This window comes from Pipistrellus kuhlii, unplaced genomic scaffold (genome assembly GCF_014108245.1).
Source record: "Pipistrellus kuhlii isolate mPipKuh1 unplaced genomic scaffold, mPipKuh1.p scaffold_m20_p_30, whole genome shotgun sequence".
In the NCBI taxonomy this organism is placed as follows: Eukaryota; Metazoa; Chordata; class Mammalia; order Chiroptera; family Vespertilionidae; genus Pipistrellus; species Pipistrellus kuhlii.
Genome location: NW_023425530.1, coordinates 5,086,919 through 5,106,695, shown reverse-complemented (window position 1 = coordinate 5,106,695; position 19,777 = coordinate 5,086,919). Strand labels below are relative to the sequence as shown.

The 19,777-nt window shown below is 51.6% G+C and overlaps 1 protein-coding gene across 3 annotated transcripts in view; it reads right to left on the bottom strand.

Annotated features, from left to right (window-relative positions):
* Positions 1 to 19,128, bottom strand: part of CARM1 (coactivator associated arginine methyltransferase 1) — a 44,464-nt gene extending 25,336 nt beyond the window's left edge. The window contains exon 1 of one of the 3 annotated variants that reach the window (XM_036459426.2): positions 18,568 to 19,128. In XM_036459426.2, coding sequence (XP_036315319.1) covers positions 18,568 to 18,787 — 220 coding nt within the window. In that variant the 5' untranslated portion in view covers positions 18,788 to 19,128. The remainder of the gene's footprint in view (positions 1 to 18,567) is intronic. The other 2 variants (XM_036459424.2, XM_036459425.2) reach the window with 2 other exon arrangements.
* Positions 19,129 to 19,777: the final 649 nt, after the last annotated feature.

Sequence of the window (19,777 nt, the reverse complement as noted above, 5' to 3'; positions counted from 1 at the left end):
ACCACTGACCTAAGGAAAGTCACTTCTCTGCTCAAAAAACACTGGGTACTGGCCCTGCACAGTAACTTTCTGTTCCTACTGTCCTCCTTGCCTTCCCCCTTGCTTCTGGAGAGTAATGGAGCAAGCAGAGGAGCTTCAAGCCCTTCAGGCTGGACAGACCTGGATCAGAGGGACGCAGTGGAACAAGAACAAATACCTGGAGTTTAACTCTCCTCCAAGAGAACCTTCCATCCTCATGCAAAATGAGGGAATTTCTGCCCCCACCAGTGTGCTCAGTTGGTTGGGCACTGTCCAGTGCACCAATAATTTTGCCAGTGTGATGACTGGTCAGGACACATGCCCAGGTTGCAGGCTCGATCTCTGGTAGTTGGTGTGCAGAAGGCAGCTGATCAATGTTTCGCTCTCACTTCAATGTTTCTCCCTCTCAAAATGTAAAAATCAATTTTAAAAAATCAATAATAAATAAATAAATAAATAAATAAATAGAATGAGGGAAGTTCTTTCCCTCATGGAGAACAAGGAGTTAGAAGGCAAGACAAAAAAGCAGCCACCAGCTCTGATGAAAAATAACAAAAAGGCCAAATTTCAAGTCCTTGTCTCTAGTAGGAAAACTGTTACAGCCACCAAATGAGGAATAATTAAAGCTATTTACAATATGTTGGCAGACTTGAGGGTTGGGGGGAATAGAAACACTTGTCCAAATGTGAGGTCTTTTATTAAATCGACTTCTATTGCCAAATAAAATATGGACTGTTCACCTTCTAGAGGAAAAACATTCTAAGTAAAGGGGGAATTAGGTGCAAACACGAGGCATGAAAGTTCAAGATGTGCTCTTCCCAGCCCCCCACCCAGCAGTTTCCCTCTGTTCAGGGCCCATGGGCAGCTCCTGCCCACAGCCATCATGTGCCAAGTACAGGCACCAGGGACTCCAACTGTGAACAGGATGCCAGACCCTGCCTTTCCACACTCAAATATTAATGGAATGTTGATGGCACATGGTATACCAGTAAGAAGATAGAATATGAGGGGCTGGAAGGAACTCAGGGGTCTGATCACATAGATGTGGGGGTACAATCCAGATTACAGACTGCCTCGGGGAGGTGACAACAACACACCAAGTCAGGAACCACATTGATGTAGGGTTCGAATCCTCGAAGAACATCCCATCTACCAGAAGCACAAGCCCCACTGCCCTGAAGGCAGCGATCAAGTTTCCAAACCATGGGCACTAAAAACTTCCCTCTATCCCTGTGTGGTGAGGCACCACATGGCCAGGAGAGAGAAGAGGTCATTCTCTGACCATCCCGTAAGGAAGGCCAAGGACAGCAGTGGTTAAGATGATGGACATCAAGGCAGACCACGGTTTAGGGCTGAACTTGCGTTCTCCAGCTGTGTGATCCAGGGCTTCAATGTCCTCAAACAATGACCATAAGACAGCCCTTAGAATGAGATGGCAATCCATGTGGAGGGCCTGGTAGACAATTCCACCACCTGCCTTCCCATTGTTGAAATTGAGGGACTTTAAGCACAGTGGAGACAGGAGGAGAGATTTATGCACGCATTCCTGTATAGGCCTGAAAACTATTGCAGGAAGGCTACACCAGAAGACTAGTATGGGGACAGGCCAGGATCCAGAGGGAGGAAAAGAAGGACTTTTCATGTTATACCCCAAGGGGTTGGGATTTTTACCACAGACACAAAAGATAACCAGACAAAGGCAATCATTACATCTCCTGGGCCCTCCTCCCAGTGAGCAGGTCTGACTAGGTGCACCGCCCCCCTAAGCCTGCTGGATGAGGAAGGGGGTGGGAATAGGCTGCAGATGGTGAGAGCTCAGGCCCTATGGCCTAAGTCCTACTAGAGCTAGAGGATGGAGCACACCAGTATCTCAGCCTGCAGTCACTGGCTCCCCCAGAGCAGGCCTGCACCCACACCACCCCCTCTTAGTGGGTGTGATGGAGGAGGGGCAGTGGCAGGCCAGGCCAGGGTGCCCAGAGCCACTGGAGACTCAGGTTTCTTTAGGCCTGGGCAGCAGGGCTGCATTCCAGACAGCTGTCACCTGGGAAAGCCCTTCTCCCCCAGCAGGGGAAGCCGCATGGCAAGGTAGTTGTCAGAACTCTGATTCTGGAGTCAGCCCTGTGTTTGAATACTGGCTCTGCCATCTGCAAGCAAAGGGTCCTTCACCAAATCCTCAGCTTTCATTTCTAGAAAAATAATATTTCATTGTTCAGTGTTGTCATAGCACTAACAAACCCTTGCCCAGCTCAAGATCCAAGGGCACACAGCAAGTGTTGTTGGTCCCCATGTCCCTAAGGCCAGAGGTAAACAGTAGAGAGAAGGAGATCCAGAGGGAATTCTGGACACAAAACCATGCTAGGCCCAGACCAGACTAGGTGTGTTCCTCAGGGACAACTGGCCTCAGCTGAGAGGCACGACTTCACACCGTGCTTGGGCACATCTTCATTTAGTTTGGGGTTTTAGGCCACGTCAAAATGGGCCCTGGTGAAGGGTAACTAACCCTCCCCCAAATTGGGGGAACATGAGGTTACCTCCCTGGGAGGAGACAAGATGGGAAGGTTCTTCATTCTATCTGCATTTTCTTCCTTCCTTCCTTTCTTCCTTTTTAATTTTTATTGATTTTTTACAGATAGGAAGGGAGAGGGCTAGAGAGTTAGAAACATCGATGAGAGAGAAACATCTATCAGCTGCCTCCTGCACACCCCCTACTGGGGATATGCCCGCAACCAAGGTACATGCCCCTGACTGGAATCTAGCCCAGGACCCTTCAGTCTGCAGGCCGACGCTCTATCCACTGAGCCAAACCAGTCATTTTATTTAAGGTAAGGATGGAAGCGCATAGTGTTTACCATGTTATCCTTCATTCCTTTCAAAATATTTCACAGTAACTCAACACAGCCACCTGTGCTGGCACAACGCTGAGTCCAGTGTTGGCAATTTACAGGCAGCTGGAAAAGTCAAACAGTTAGATCTACTCCAAGAGGGGCTGTGAGAATACAGATTCCCCATGAAGGCTAATCACTTCCAAAGCCATCCAGTGAGTGACAGGGTCACAGGACTGTGGAGCAGTGCGTGAACAGGGCTGAGGATGGGACAATCTCCTGGTCAGACAGGCAGCCATCTGGGGGGCAGTAACTCCCCCCTCAATTGCCTGCTGGCATCTGGGTTAGGTAATGCCCCTGCAGCCCAGTACTCCTCAGGCCACAGGCTTCTCTGCTGTATTTGGGAGACCGCTGGAGCTGCCCGTGGGGGGTGACACCCTGAGAAATGCCGGGCAGGCCAGTCCCTGGGGACCCCTGGGCTGACCACGGGCTTGAGAAGGGCCCCTGAGCTAGAGACAACCAAACCTCTTAAATCAGTGATGGCTGGGAGAGGTCAGAACTCCAAGGGGACACTCAGCAGGAGCTCCTCTCCTGGGGAGGCCAGCTCTACTTTCAAGGGTTGAAGGCTTCGGGCTCGGCAGGCCTGGTCTGAACAGGCCCCAAGAGGAGTCTAATTGCTAGATGTGCAGAAGGGCAACCCCAAGCAAAGGAGTACCAGACAAAGAAAAGGCCTGGCTTTTCTGAAAAGAATCCTAGGGCACCGATTGGGCAGGAGCTATTACATGCAAATATCTCCCCATCCATGCTAATCAGCCCCAGACAGGCTTTGTGAGCTACAAAAGGGACAGCAGATGTGCGCCAGTTCCTAGGCAGGGCCCTGAAAGCACAGGGGCTTAGCAGATAATTATGAAGGAAGGGGAGGGGGGTGATCAAGGAACCAAACTGGCAACCCCAGCCCCTCTTGCCTCCTTCACTTGCCTCTTTTCTTCAACCATGACTTTGAAACTGTGACTTATGCAATACCAGGCACACACCTAGTACCAGACAGTGCATTAGTTAGTGCTCCCAACCACCTTCCAGGGCACATTTAGCTCATCTTTAAGTGAGGAAACTGAGACACAGAGAGATGACATGCTGGGGTCGGCTCAGGCTGGGGATCCAGTAGATTGTGAGAGATAAACAATTTGGGGTCAGGAGGCTATACAGGGCCAGGCTCAGGGTACTACTGGGAAGGACATGTGCTCTGGGCCCAGGCCTGGCAGGGGCCATCCCCCTGAACCAAGACTAAAGGGAGGCAGTAGAGTCTTCCTCCTATGTCTGTGAGGGATCAGCGCGGGACCCCACCATCTGTCACACACACAGGAACTGAGCAGGCAGTGCCCTCTAAGGACCAAGGCAAACAAGCCCTTGGCAGAGGAGACCCTTAGGGAAGCCTGGGAAGCCAGGTTTACATGAGGTGTGTCACGATCCTGGTGCTGTGCAGGGAGACTGGCCCTCTGGGACGTTGGTACTGGCCGCTGTCTAGGACCGTTCAGGAAGTAGAGCCAGTGATAGGTCTGAGGATCATGAATGTGGCTCCTAGGAAAGAGGGCTGTCCTTGGCCAGCTAAGGGGCCTCAACATGCAGGCCAGTATGGCTCTGGAGAGGCTAGTGGATGGGCAGGGACTACATGTTGGAGGAAACTGCAGCCCAGGGCTGACTGTCCCTCTCCAAGACCCATTTTGAAAGAAAGGTTTGACATTGCCCCAGAGGTGAATTAGGATGTCCTGGGGCTACATTGCTGGTGGAAAGGCCTCTGTCAGGCCCCTGGGGCTCCAGAGGTCCAACTGGCCCCATTGCACAGGATGTTTGCATTAGGAAGGCCACCACCCACCGCCCGCTTCACCAGATGTAACTCCAGATGTGTTGCAGGCTGACACCATAAGAGACTCAGCAACTAGCCAGGAATGGTCCTGGCTAGTGCTGAGCAGTAGGTAGAGCATTGGTCTGTACAACAGAGTGTCTCAGGGCACATACATGGGTTGCAGATTTACTCCCCATCCCCGTTCAGGGTGTGTACAGGAGGCAACCAATAGTCAACCATTCACTGTGTCTCTCTCACATCACTGTTTCTCTCCCTTCCCCTCTGAAAAGCAATGGGAAAAATAACCTCGGGTGGGGATTAACAAAACAAACAAAACAAAAAAACCTAGGCAGGAATGAGGAAAAGTTGGCTTTGAACTCCAGAAGAGTTCAAGGTGCCACTGCCCTAACAAAAGACAATGACAAGAAGGAACAGGTGGTGTCTCCACCATGCCAGGTGCTAGTTGAATCTCCTGGTACAGTCTGGATTCCTCATCAGCGCCCAAAAAGCAGCAGGGCTGATGGAGGTCACGGAGTCCACCTGGGTTGGCATCCAGACTCTACCATCCACCACATAGTGCCTCAGCTTCCTGTTTACAAAACAGGGATAAGAGCGGTGGCTACTGTGGCTCCCCAGGGGGGGCGTGCCTGGTGTCGGGAAGAGAATGAGCTGGTCTCACCCAACTCACGCCTCTGCCAAGCACCCTTGTGCCAACAGCGCACAGCAGACAGTATCCTTTGGTTGTTCCATGGTTAGACAAGTCAATGAACATAAAGTGCCTAGCTTACATGAGGTGTTTGCTGAGTCCAAGTTCGCACATGCTTGGACTCAGCAAACATTAGCCATGACAGAACCTGGAAGTGTCCATAAGCAGGGCCAGGGGGTGGGGCATGAAGGCAGGCAGAGCCAGGCTCTGCAGAGGGGCCCCCAGGGCACACAATAGAAGTCTGGAAACTCTAGGCTGCCTTTGCCTTAACTCCAGCTCAAGGAAGAACATGGCAAGTTCTTTGGAAGGTGCCTCTTGTGTCTGCAAGAGGCCCCCCAATCCATCTTTGATTATTGATTCCCAGGCCCCCTGCAGGGGGTCACAATAGTATCCCTTTTTCACGAAGAAGCTGAACTGCCAGGGTCCTTTCCTTGCTCAGAATCCCATCATCCTGATTGTCAGGCAGGTTTCTATCCATAAAACCATTCTCCTCTGACAATTCCAGCAAAAAACAAACCCCGGCCACAAGAACACAATTAGTGGGGAGCAAATCCACCAACAATCTAAAAGAAAAACAGCCCAGATCCACTTTTGCCAAAGTTGTGGGTGATGAATTGCTTGAGAGACAAACAAAAACAGGGAATAAAAGGAGGTTCTCTCCACCCTGGTAAGGAGTGGGGTGGGGAGGAGACAGAGCCCCTCTCCCTTCAACCAGTCTGGACTAGTTTTCAAGTGTTCTGCCTGGCAGCAGGGGATAGACCCACCTGACCAAACAAAAACTACCCAGAGGCTGAGGGATAAATTCTAGGTCTGGTTTTGAGGGGCAGTTATGTGGGTGTACACAATTGTTGAATGCCCTGAATACCTAATGCCTGGGCATCTGTGTGTTGATTAAACAATTTTTAAATAAGTAATCAAAAAAATAACCACTAGATGAGACCCACAAGGGCCATGGAGTCTCCATATTCAACTCCTGCAGCCTGGGTGGAACCTGGTCTCAATTTCCTTCATATAACTTTTTTTCAGGGAACAAAGGACGTGGGGATGGGGGAAGTCAGGGACTCCAGACTCCTAACCAGAAAGTCAGATCTGGGCAGCAAAGCAAGAGTCAGGGCAGATGCCATGGTTTTCCTGGGCAGATGTGAAGAGGCCTGAATCCTGAAGCTTCCCAAACAAGTCTTCAAAGTGAGACAATGGGAGGGTGATCACACAATGGAAGGAGCTCCCTCCTGAGTCAACCCTAACAGGGGCCTCAGATAGGATCTCCAAGGCCACCTCTGTGTCCCACCTAGCTCTGTCAGAGGTTTCATGATCACCCCCATACCTGTGACACATCATCACTTCCCCCCACAGCGCAGGCTGAAGAGATATATCTATATCTATCTATAAAACCCTAATATGAAACAGACCTAAGGACAAAACAACCAATCGCTATGATGTGCACTGACCACCAGGGGGGCGTACGGAGAACATGGCAGGTGTTGGCAGCAGTGGAATGGTGGAGCAGGTGAGCATGGGCACCAGACCAAAGAGGGGCACTAGTTGCTGTCATTGGGGTGAGCCTCTGGTGGTTTCTGAAAATTCTTTGCTCCCATGCTTCTCAGTCCTGCTTGCACCCACTGCTGCCTGCACTCGACACTAGCCATGATAGCTTGGTGCTGTCAGGTCAGCAGGTGCAAGAGGTGGCTGCCAGCCCCGATCCCCCTAAGGGCTTCTCCACCTCCCCCTGCTCCTGAGGGGCAATTGGAGCAGCAGCCACCACTTGGGCACCAGCCCAGCTCCAATCGCTCCGCACCAACAGGAGGTGCAAGCGGAGCCCATGCAGTCATCGCATGGGACCGGTGGTGGCAGGAGCAGGGGCAGACAGGGGAATGAGCCACAGCAGGAGGGGCTGGGCCGGGGTGCAGAGGATGGGCCAAGACCTGCCCCCGTGCCCACCGCAGTCTCACGGCCCACAGTTCCTTTCAAGGTGCACATATTCGTGCACTGGGCTCCTAGTATATATAATATATATACTAGGAGTGGGCCTAAGCCGCAGTCTGGCCTCTCTCTGAGGGAAATGATAAGTGAGCAGATTGGGGAACAAGCAAATCAGAGGACAGCCACAGCCAGCAAGCAGCTGGCCCCACCCTCCATTGTCCCGCCACGGTGCCCTCCCTCTGCTCACTGGCACCCGCCTTGGCTGGCCCACCTCCCACCAACCAGTAGCTCAGCCGTTAGGCCTATTTACATATTACCCTTTTATTATATAGGATTATACTGTTATTCATCTGCTATGTGCTGGGTTGACACCAACCTTTGAAACTTCCGATTTCCAGAAAGGAAACTGCAGTGATGACAAGGGTCACAAGATCACATCAAGGTTAGGCTCCCTATGCTAATCACAACTTTCAGCAGCTTCTGACCCAGAGAAGGCTGCTGCAGTCCAGGAGGGGAAGGGAGAATTTCCCACCCAGGAAATGCAAAGCAGGGGCAAGACAGGGCCCAGGAGAGCAGCAGCAAGACTGACCCAGACACTGCACACCCAGCTCCCCTCAGAGCAGGCTGATACCCAGCAGAGCTACTGCCCCCCGTCCCTGGCTTCTCTCCTCCCCACCTCAATCCTCTCTGGCCTGTGGCCTCTAACCCCCACAAATACCGTAGTACCATTCTCTTCACACTGGGCCCTTGACCACTTTCTCTACAGTGGGATATGGGGTTCCTCCTCTGCCTTCTCTCTGCTTGCCAAGGAGTATGCTGGAGTGGGGATCATGTCTGACTTGTGCAGCAGGGCTGTGTCTACAGCCCAGGCACAGACACCACCCTAGCCAAGGCCACCTACCACCAGCTCAACCCCTCAGTGAGACCTCCCTTCCAATAAGGAAGCTGAGATTTGGGAGGCTGAGCCTCACTCAGGATCGTCCTACTTGGAAAGGGCAGGGAGCAGAACTGGGCTAACCTAGACATAGCCACAGAGGTCACTTCTCTCCCCAACCCTTTTGAAATAAACATGCCCCTTTGCTGGGGCCCACCCTTCTCCATGAATACCCTGCTCCAACCACACTGGCTGCTGGCTGCTCTTAGCCATGCAGGGGCCACAAGCTCACTCTTATTTGTTTTAATTTTTTTTTTTAATTGATTTCAGAGACGAAGGGAGAGAGATAGAAACATCGATGATGAGAGAGAATCATTGATTGGCTGCCTCCAGCAAGCCCCCCACTGGGGATCGAGCCCACAACTCGGGCATGTGCCCTTGACTGGAATTGAACCTGGGACCTTCAGTCTGCAGGCCGATGCTCTATCCACTGAGCCAAACCAGCTAGGTCCACAAGCTCAATCTTAGAGGTCTTCCCACTACAGGGAACAGGCATGATTTTCTTTTTCCCTTGCAATCGTTGAGCTGCTGAGAATTTACTGATGCATCTTCATGAATTTATTTTCTCAAAGAAACATAGAGTAATACTTTGAGATAAAAACAGCCAAGAGACATCAGTAGACATTTAGGTAAAAGGAAGCAGGCACTATTTTTACTTCTGTTAGCTCACAACTCACCACAACCCTTCAAGGTGGATGCTATCAAGATCTATTTTACAGCAGAGGAAACTGAGGTACAGAGAGGGCAGCATGGGTAAGATGGTCGAGTGTGGGTCAAGACTTAGCCCAGCCTCCACCTGCCTTGAGGCTTCAATGTTCCTGAGCAGGTCCCCCTAGCTCTCCACCCCATCCTTGACCAACCCCCCACCCCGTCCCCCAATGTTGTTGAGCTTCAGCTCCAGTTATTTTCTCCCAGGAACAGCCCATTAGGAGCACTAGCACACTGGAGGTGATTGCTGACTTAGTGCCTGTCACACAACACCCCAGACCCAAAGTTGCGGGGCCATGTGCTTATTTGTAGGTGTCACTGTATCCCCAGCTCCTAAAACTGTAATTGGCACACAGCAAATGCTCAGTAAAAATTGGCTGTTTAAAGTTAGATGAATGGTGCCCTAACCAGTTTGGCTCAGTGGATAGAGCATCGGCCTCCGGACTCAAGGGTCCCAAGTTCGATTCCGATCAAGGGCATGTACCTTGGCTGCAGGCACATCCAGTGGGTGTGTTAGTGTATGTGTGTGTGTGTGTGTGTGTGTGTGTCCAGGAGGCAGCTGATCAATGTGTCTCTCATCAATGTTTCTAACTCTCTATCCCTCTGCCTTCCTCTCTGTAAAAAAATCAATAAAATATATTTTTAAAAAATAAATAAATAAATAATAAAATAAAGTTAGATGAATGGTAACTACTGCAATAAAAAGACAGCAAGTCTACTCTCCATACACGTTTCTGGTTGAAGGAGTCTCCCCATTTTCAAAAAACTGGGTGGGCCCTGCCATCCTGGGTGAGGTTCAACATTCCCACTTCTCCTTCAGCCCCACCCCCCAAACTGGCCAACTAGCTGGGTCCCCTTCCCCACCCCAGGGAGTTGTCCTCTAGGTCAGAAATCTGGTGACCTCCCCAAGGCTCTAACTCTAACCCTGGGCAGCAGCCAATACTGCTAAACTCTCCATCCTGCCTGTTCAAAGCTGCTCCCCACGCCCCCAGACCCAATGGACACAGGGCCTCCTGCCCCCCACCTCTCTCACTGACTACCACCATCGCTTACAAGCCAGGAGTATCCACTTCACCCCCCACTCTGGTACTGTCCTCCAGTTGATGTCAGCCTTTCTCTGATCACAGGTCCCTCTGAGGGAGATAATAATGAGGGGAGACTCTCTCCCTGACCAAATGCACCTAAAACCAATAGTAACACCAAAGCCATGGTTTATCAGATGCACACAAAATGAAGCATTTTACACGTGTTCCCTCCAGAGAGATGCCACTGTCACACCTTTTCTACAATCAGAGAGGCTCATCTGAGTCACAGCCACTGAACTGACTCTTGTCCTTGTACCCTTATGCAAAAATTTCAGGGAATCATGGGACCACACAAGCCATCCACAGATGTCAGGTTAAGAGCCCTAGCTCTGAGTGGCCTCTACTCTCCACCTGGTATGACCCTCGATCCCGCCCTCTCTGGGATAGGGATCCTGACAGATGTCCTGACAAACTTCAACCCAGCACCTCCCTGGGCAGCAGGCAGATGCCAGACACAGAGCAGACTCCCAGGGAAAGAAAACACACTAGCACCAACAAGGGTACCTGATCCTCCCCCTTTCTGCTAAATCTGACCTGGTCCAAAGTCTGGCACCTGAGAATCAACATGAATTCTTGCCACATTCCTCCTGTTAAAAGGCCCTGTGTGACTACCACGTCCAGACCCCTAAATGTAATGCATGCTTGCTTGCTTGCCAGGTAAGGCACACTGCAGCTCCCTTTTCTCCTGTGATCTCACATAGAGACCCAACTACCCCAAAGAGGGTACGATGCTGGGCCCTCAGCCCCTTGCCTGAAACACGTAGGCCCACATAGGCAGACTTCAGAGATATTGCAGGTTTGGTTCCAGACCACCGTAATAAAGTGAGTATCACAATAAAGCAAGTCCTAATCTTTTTTCTGGTGGAAGGTCTTGCCTTCAATTTGTAAAAACAAACAAACAAACAAAAAAACGCAGGACCTGTAAAACACAATAAAGCAACATGCAATAAAATGAGGTACACCTGTACAAACTCTTCAGTTTTATAAAGGTAGCAGGTACAGATAATGTCGATTGTCCCAAGCAGTGAAACCAGGCATGTTTTACCGGGAAACCTAAGATTAGTCACACTAAATTGGATATGTGGAGATAATAAAGAACCCAGGTGGCAGAGTTCAGGTCTGATGAAATTTTGCTGACAAACGAATGGCAGGTTAGGTTTCCAGAAGTTCTGGATTTCCAAATTGCCAGGGAAGGCTGTGGACTAAACAGGTTGCAGATGGAGGTGGGGAAGCGGGGAGGCTGAGGAATGGGCAGTGGGAGGGGCCTGGGACTAAAAGCCAGGCCAGGTTAGGACTGGGTGTAACAGCCCTTACCTGCACAGGGATTCAACTCAGCCACCTAAAGGAAGGGTCTGGGGGCCAAAGGAGATTGCAGGCTAAGGGAAAGAGATGTTATCCCACACCAGATGGAGACCTGGGTTCAGACAAATGCTTCTCTATTTTAAGAAACAAACCACTGCAAGTGAAAGGACAGATGACTACTGGCGCCAGGCCTATGTTAAGAGTGGCTGCGGGCAGAAAGATGTCTCTGGCTAACGGATGGCATAGCCCCTTCTGAAGGTGGCACTGTTCTCTACTGGTCTCAGGGCATGTAGGCCTGGGATTGCCAGGCTTTCTGATTTTTTAGAAGTACTAACTCAGATTTTGATGTGAAATCACCCAATTTTAAAAATATTGGATGTTTCCCTTTATTTTAACCTTGTGGCCAAGCAAATCCTTCAGGCAGGTCACTCACAACCCCTAACCAAGGGTCATGACCTTTGCTATCTTGTCCCCAGTGCCCTGAACAGAATTCGAATTCGCCTTTTGTTCATTATCACAACTCCTAAACCTTTGAATGCTTCTGGGATGGGCTAAGGTAGGGGTGTTGAACTCAATCAGAGAAGGGGCCAAAATCTAAAATCCAGCCTAAATCGTGGGCCGAATGGTTTACTGAACAGTCATAAACTGTCATTGTGATGGAAACGCAGCGGAGTGCAGTGATGACAGCCCGGTGCGGGCCACATTGCAAGGCCTGGTGGGACGGATTTGGCCCGCGGGCCTTGTGTTTGACACATGTGGGCTAAGGTGAAATTATTCAGTTACATTCCTGTTACATTCTCTGGTCTGGAAGTTTCCACAGGTTTCTCTCTTCCTACTCCATCTACCCATAACCTGTTAAAGAGTAATCTTCAGAAATACCATTTGTATAATATCATGTTAATCCTCTGGGAAAATGGTGGACAGCTCCTGACCACATACTGGAAAAGGACATTACTTGTAAAACATGATTTGGACCCAACTTTGTTACCCGTCCTTTAGCTCCCCACTTTCTCAGAGACCCCTTTGCTCCACGTCAGGCTGCTGTCCCCACCCCATCCACTTGAGCACCTCTCCATGTCCTTCCCAGCAATCTGGCTATATCCACATCCTACATTCGCACCATGGCCAAGGCGTCTGTCTCTCAGTGTCTGTTTTCCCTTTCCCCTACAGAAAAAGAAACCCTGAAATTAGCAAAGGGCATGATTATTTGTACTAAAGACTACATTTCCCAGCCTCCCTTGAGCTACTGATGGCCATGTGACTATATTCTAGCCAATGAGATGAAAGCAGAAATCCCCTCAACCAGCTTTTGGGAACCTCCCTTAACAGACACCTGGATGGACCCTTGGCATCCTTTGTGTCTTCTTTGTCCTGCTGCCTGGAAACCATGTTGTAATGGCTGAACTTCAGCCACCAAGTTGATCACAATGACAAGACCTCACTCCAGGAAGGACCTGAGTCTGAAGAGTTCCTCAAGTAGAGGCTTCACACCAGCCCTGGTCTGCCAATCTCCAGACTTTAGCATAAAAAGCCACCGATTTGGCTCAGTGGATAGAGCGTCAGCCTGTTAACTGAGGGGTCCAGGGTTCGATTCCGGTCAAGGGCATGTACCTTGGTTACAGGTGTGCAGGAGACAGCTCATCGATGTTTCTCTCTCATCGATGTTTCTAACTTTCTATCCCTCTCTCTTCCTCTCTGAAAAAAATCATATATTTTTTTAAAAAGCATGAGAAATAAAATGTCATCTCATTTAAGCCACTAGTACTTTGGGTATGTGTTATGAACAGACAAAATGAATCCTGATCACCATTTTTCACTGAACCACTTGGCATTAAGACAGCAGGCCCAATAGCCCTGAACTCTAAACCCAGCTCTGCTGCCTGCCAGCCATGCCACCTGGTCAATCAAGCCTTTCCACCAACACAATGGGAATGGTATCCTTGACCGCACAAAACTGTCTTAAGGACCAGTGGTAACACAAAGCAAGAGTCACACCTGTCAGGTCAACTGGCCCACACAGTCCAGAAAGTGTCCTCTATCTGGCCTGGGCAATCACTACACTTCATAATCAAAACAAACACAATGAAAAACAAAGCAAAACAACAACAAAAACACAATGAAAGGTTTTCCCTTTCTTTTAAAACTATGCAGATCTGGCATCCATGGCTGAGGCCACGTTCCCCCAGTGCCCCCTCCTCCTTCCTGCTTCATTAATGTATCCCAGGGTCCACAAGCTTTTACTGTCAAAAGCCAGCAAAATAAGTATGTTAGGTTTTGCATCACACGATGGTCTTGGTTGAATATTCTTCTTTGGATTGTCTTTAAAAATCCAAACTTTCAAAAATGTATAAACCTCCCTTAGCTTTGACTATATAAAAATAGGCTAGCCCTAGTTGGTTTGGCTCAGTGGGTAGAGTGTCGACTGCAGACTGAAGGGTCCCGGGTTCAATTCCGGTCAAGGGCATATGCCCGGGTGGCCTGCTCAATCCCAGTAGGGGCCAGGCAGGAGGCAGCCAATCAATGATTCTCTCTTGTCATTGATGTTTCTATATCTTTATCTCCCTCTCCCTTCTACTCTGAAATCAATAAAATAAAATAAAAAATAGGCTGCTGGCCCATAGGCAACAGTTTGCCCACAGGCCCTAATTTATATCATTATCCTTTCCCCAGCTACTCCCAAGATCAACAATTGGGTATGTCCACACAGGTTTATGCAGTGTTGGTACACAATAAATGCTCAATGAAGAACAGCAGCCAACAGGAACATGCAGGCACCAGTGAAATATGAATGCCCTTCCAGTATTACTTTCTTGATTGTCATCCCAACATATCACTGAATATTCTAAAGGCTAGGCACGTATGATAAACTCTTCTGTGCCCTCACCCCCTCCCACAGATGTCAGGGGGGGGTTACCAGGAGAATGACTGAAGGAAATCACAAGGGTTTCAGATTCTGTGGCAGCAGGCCATTCTTCACCTGCTTGCACAGAGGGTTTTTCTCTGGGGTTTCCATATCCTGGCAAACTGAAACTTAGCCCTGTGTGAGCCAGTCCTGCTATGTATTTCTTCCTAGCCAAAGGGTTGGGGACAATCCAGAGAGCCAACCAAAGTAACTTGTGCTGACCAAGAAAAAAAAAGCGACACAGTCATCTCCAGAAAGTCTGCCATGGGACTGAGGAACTAAAAGTCTGTTCTGCTCTCTGCCCTGGCCATCCCGCGATGGTCTTCCTCAAGGAGTTGCATCCTTCCAAGGAGAGGGCAGCTTGCTCCAAGTGCTCCAGGTGCTGTGCCAAAGCTTCCTTTAGTCCAGGAAAGCTGTACCTCTACCCAGGAAAATGGTCTGGTTTTTGGTAGCTGCTATTTAGTCAATGCTATGGATACAGGGTGACTTCAAGTGGCAAGAAGGGGTGGGGAAAAGCTACTTCAATTGGCAAAAAGGAAGGGTGACTGGGATAAGGCCTTTCGCAGTTCCCACACAGAGGGTATTGGCCTGTGTAGCTCTGTGGTTAGTGTCATCCCATGCACTGAAGGGTCACAGGTTCGATCCCGATCGGGGCATGTGGGTAACACAACCAATCCATGTTTCTCTCTCATATTGATGGTTTCCTCCCTCCCTCTCTCTCTCTCCTTTCCTCTCTCTGTCTCTAGAATCAAGAAAAAAACATATCCACAGGTGAGGATTAAAAAGAAAACACAAAAAAACAGGGCTGGACTTCGCTGGGTAGCTCAGTTGGTTAGAGTGTTGTCCCAATACACCAAGATTGTGGGTTCAATCTCCAGTCAGGACAAATACAATAGTCAACTAATGAATGCATCGGTGGGTGGAACAAGTCGATGTTTCTCTCTCTTTCTCTCTTCCTCTCTCTCTCTCTCTCTCTCTCTCTCTCTCAAATCAAATTTAAAAAGAAAGAGAGAGAGAGAGGGAGAAAGCAAGCAATAGGGCTCTATGTCCTGCTATCCTTACACAGCTCCCAGACCGGCCACCTCAGGCAGAGGTCGCAGCCCAGGGGTCCCTCTTCCATCTGCAGGAAATGCAAGATAGCTGGGCAGCCTGCAACATAAGGGGATCTCTCCCAGAAAAGCCAGTCCTTTACTGTTCTACACAAATAACACCACAGTCACTAATATCTATAGAAATAGTGACTATTTAATGCCAGACACCCTGCTCCACACCCCATGGCCCACTTCACACACATCCCCGGGTTCTAAGTAGCAGCATCCCCAATGCGGATGAGGAAACTGAGGCTGTGGGCAGGTGAGTATTGCTACAGCTAAAGAAACAGGCTCAGGGAAGTGAAATGGCTAGTATAAGACCATCCTAGTCAGACTCCACATTCAGAACCCTTATCTACATCCAAAGATCCCCTGGCCCCGGACATGGAGGAACTGGGAAATTCATGCAGGTATCCAGGCCATCCCTGTCTCAACCCAAACACAAATTCAAATCCTAGGGGTGATCTAGAAACAGAAGCAGCTCGAAAGACTCCACCTCATGAGGGGCAAGTGAGCAAAACTGGGCTCCTGATGCTTTCTCACCTGGCCAAAGAAGCATTTAAATCCCAAAGGGACCCGGTGGGAAAATATGAGGCCAGAGAAGGAAATTCATCCCAAGAGAATGCCTAGAAAGCTTCCAGCAGCCTGGTTCCCCCAAGTCCCAACCCTACACTCCCTATCGCCCACCCAGCTGCCATATGCCTGCACATTTCCTCAGTGGCTAGACCATCTCTGACTTTTTCCAGGGGACTGTCAGTCAGCACTCCATACCCAGCAGGCCTGCTCTCAGATCCAGGAGCAGTATGCAGGCCACACCCCATTCCTGGGACTCTGCACTCCCTAGTACCCTTCACAGCAATCCTTCCCTGTGCACCCACTCTCCAGGCCTGCTCAGGAACCAGCTGCCTCACTCAGACTAAGAGGCCGTGGCCAGCCAGTTATTGGAGGAGCTTTAGGTAGCACCTCCAAGTGTCCATTTATAAGGAAACATGCTGTGCCACAGCCCTAGCATCACCCCCATTCTACCAATGAAGAAACTGAGGCACAGACGTACAGCTACGGTAGGGCATCAGTCTAGCCCACACAGTGGACAAAAGAAAGAAAAACTATGTCCAAGCCCTAACCCCCAGAGCCCAAGAAGATGACTTCACCATTTGTAAAAAGGATCTGTGCAGATGTAATTAAGGATCTTGAGATAAGATCATCCTGGATTTAGGGTGGGCCCTCAATCCAAAGATAAGTGAAGGGGAGAGACTGGGAATATGGAAGCACAGATCAGAGTTGTGTTGCTGTATGCAAGCAATACCTGGAGCCATGGAAGCTAGAAGAGGCAAGAAAGGAGCCTCTGGAGGGAATGTGGCTGCCAACACTCTGATTTCAGACTTTGGGCTAGGAACTGTATGAAAATAATACATTCCTGTTGTTTTGAATCACCACGTTTGTTATGGCAGCTAATGCAAGCAGGTTCAGCTGACTCCAGAACCCCTGCTCTCAACCCCACACTATGTTACAGGAACATAAATGGGGGTGGAGGCCAGGGAATCTTTCAGACTCCTGAGACTGTATCATCCCAGACTAAGGATCTCAGTTAGAAAAACATGAACTTTCTCCTCTTTACAAATAATACTTCAGTTATGAGTTAGCTCAAAAAGAGAAGTGCTATCTTCATAGCTCATACAATTCAAGATTATCAGCAAAAACACCAAAGTAAAAACTCTCCTGAACAAAGATGCTAATAGGGGAAACTGGATATGAAGCATATAGGAACTTTCTTTACTATCTTTCTAATAATCCTATCAACCTCAAATTGTTTTAAAATCAAAAGAAGTTTATTTGCAAAGAAAAAAACCAACTCTCCTGGACCTAATTCCCTTGTGGGTCAGCCTTGGGACCTTAGTTTGAAAAACTCTACCCTACTTTACTCCGTTCCCCAATAATACTTGCAGAACGAATGCCCTTATGATCTGGGGGATCCTACTCGGCTTAGGATGGACCTGAGTTCCGATGTCCACCTGGGACACCTTTCTCCCGTCTCATCTGGTCCAAGATCTAGCTCTGCCCCAGCAAAGAGGGGTGAACACTTGAGGGAAATAGGCACAGCTCCCTGAGTTTGAGTTTTCTAAGTCAACGCACAGGGAGAAACCTGTGTGAGAACCAACTGCTCTTCACACCCTACACCCAAAGTGGCAAAAAACCCACACACGCTAAAGCCAGCAAGAGACTCCTGAGTGGCTCCCCCAGAGCATCTGTGTAAGAAACCCTGAGAGACAAAGCTGAATGAAACATAATAGCAAAATTTGAAGGAGGAATCAAGAATGGGCGAGAACAGAGAAGAAAGAGTAACAAAAGAAAAGGGATGAACTACAAAGACGAGGGGTCCTTGGCAAACCCATTTGTGATTTCCCCTTACCCCCTAAAATGTCAGTTTTGAAACTAGCTTCTGAAAAAGCACCCAGCTTCTCACGTCCCCCGAAAGGAAGACCCGAGGACCATGGCACAGGAGGAAACTGTTACCTCTTCGGCCCGGGGCATCAGGACGGGGGCCCTATCCATTCGTTCTCACGGAGCACCACCCTCTCCTCCGGCCCCGATCGACAAGTTTCCCACTGGGGGGAGGGCGAGAGGGTCCCTCCAGGTGGTGGACCCGGTCCCCTAAGCCGCCCCAGACTGGGCACCACTTTCCAACTGTCCTTAGCAGTCCAGGGGGGAGGGGGTCCCCGAGACGCCAGGAGCTGCCCACACACCTCTCCCCCTGCAAGGCGGCCACACCCGACCGCGGGACTCCCCACCTCGAGCCCCCTTCTCTCCCACCCAGCCCCCACACCCCCGGCGTCATCTGAATCCACCTTCCACTCCCGGCGCCCCCACCCCCACTTCCTGCCCACCCCCTCCCAATCTCAGGGCCCTCACTCCCCTGTTTCCCGCTTCCCTCAGTCCACGGGGCGCCTCACCTCTGGCCGCCACGCACGCCCTCTTTTCTGCCTCTGCTCCTGGACACCCCTCCGCCGGGCCCCACACAGCGCGCCCCCGCGGCTCGGCCCCCCGCACCCCACTCCAGGCCCCCGCGGCCCGGGGCCCCTCGCCCTCCGGCCGCCAAGCCCCTCACCCACCGCCGCCGCCGCCGCCGCCGCCGCCGCCGCCGCGTCCCTCCCGCCCGGGCCCCCGCCCGGCCCGCCTCGTGCGCAGTCGCCACGCGCCGCCCGGCCGCCCGCCCGGACCCGGGACCCCGCACTCACGGCTGAAGAGGGCGATGCCCGCCGACTCCGGGCCGGCGCGCACCTCGAGGCGCAGCGCCTGATGCTCCGCGTGCCGCTGGATCTCGCCGTTCGCGTCGCCAATGGTGAGGAGGCGGGTGCCGGAGAACACCGACACCGTCGCGCAGGGCCCCACGACGCCGGCGCCCGCCGTCACCATAATGCCCGCGCCCGGTCCCGCCGTCGCCGCCGCTGCTGCCATCTTAGATCCGGCACCAGGCCCCGCTGCCGCCGCCGCTCCCGGGCCCAGGCCGCCGCCGCCGCTCCTGCCGCCGCCGCCGCCGCCGCGCAGGCCGAGGCCGAGGCCGAGCGGGGCAGCGCCGCCTGCGGGCCACGCGCCGCCTCGCTGCCACTGCCGTCGGCCCGGCCCCGTGGCGCAGCGCCCCCTGCCGGCGGCCCAGGGCGCGGGGAGGGAGCACGCGGAGGACCACCCTCGCCGCGGGAAGGGGTCGGCCCCGCCCCGCCCCGCCCCGCCCCACTCCGCCTCGCGCGAACGGTCGCCGCTTTGTGAGGTGGTCGGTGGCCCCGACGCGGCGGTGGCGGGAGCGTGCGTCAGGGGGCGGGGGCGGGATAGGCCACGCTCCTAACCGAGCCCCGCCCCCAGCCCGCAAAGGAGAGGCCCCGCTAATGAGCAGTGCGAGTGCGGAGCCACGGGAGGGCGGGAAGGAGAGCGTCAGGGGCAGTGCCCGGTCATGCACACTGGCCCCGGCCCGCCCAGCGCAAAGGGCCCCGCTTTATGAGGCGGTGCCCCGGTCCGGGAAGCGGAGGGGGCGTGGCTGACGCCGGCGGCTTGGACACGCCCCCAAGGTTGGCCCCGCCTCCCCCTGCCAGGCTGTGTGAGGCGGCGTGAGGAGGGGCAGAGTTCAGTTTCCATGGGCCCGCCTCCGTGCTGGCTCTGCTCCCTCCACGGGTCCTCCCTTTTTTTTTTTTTTTTTTTTTTTTTTTTTTTTGAGAGAGAGAGAGAGAGAGAAACATCAATGATGAGAGAGGAAAAAAAAAAGGGCTTCTATGGTGAGTGGTACACATAGAATCAACATCAAGAGATTTCAGAAGCAGCCAAAACCGGTTTGGCTCAGTGGATAGAGCGTCAGCCTGCGATTGAAGGGTCCCAGGTTCGATTCCGGTCAAGGGCATGTATGTTGGTTGCGGGCACATCCCCAGTAGGGGGTGTGCAAGAGGCCTCTGATTGATG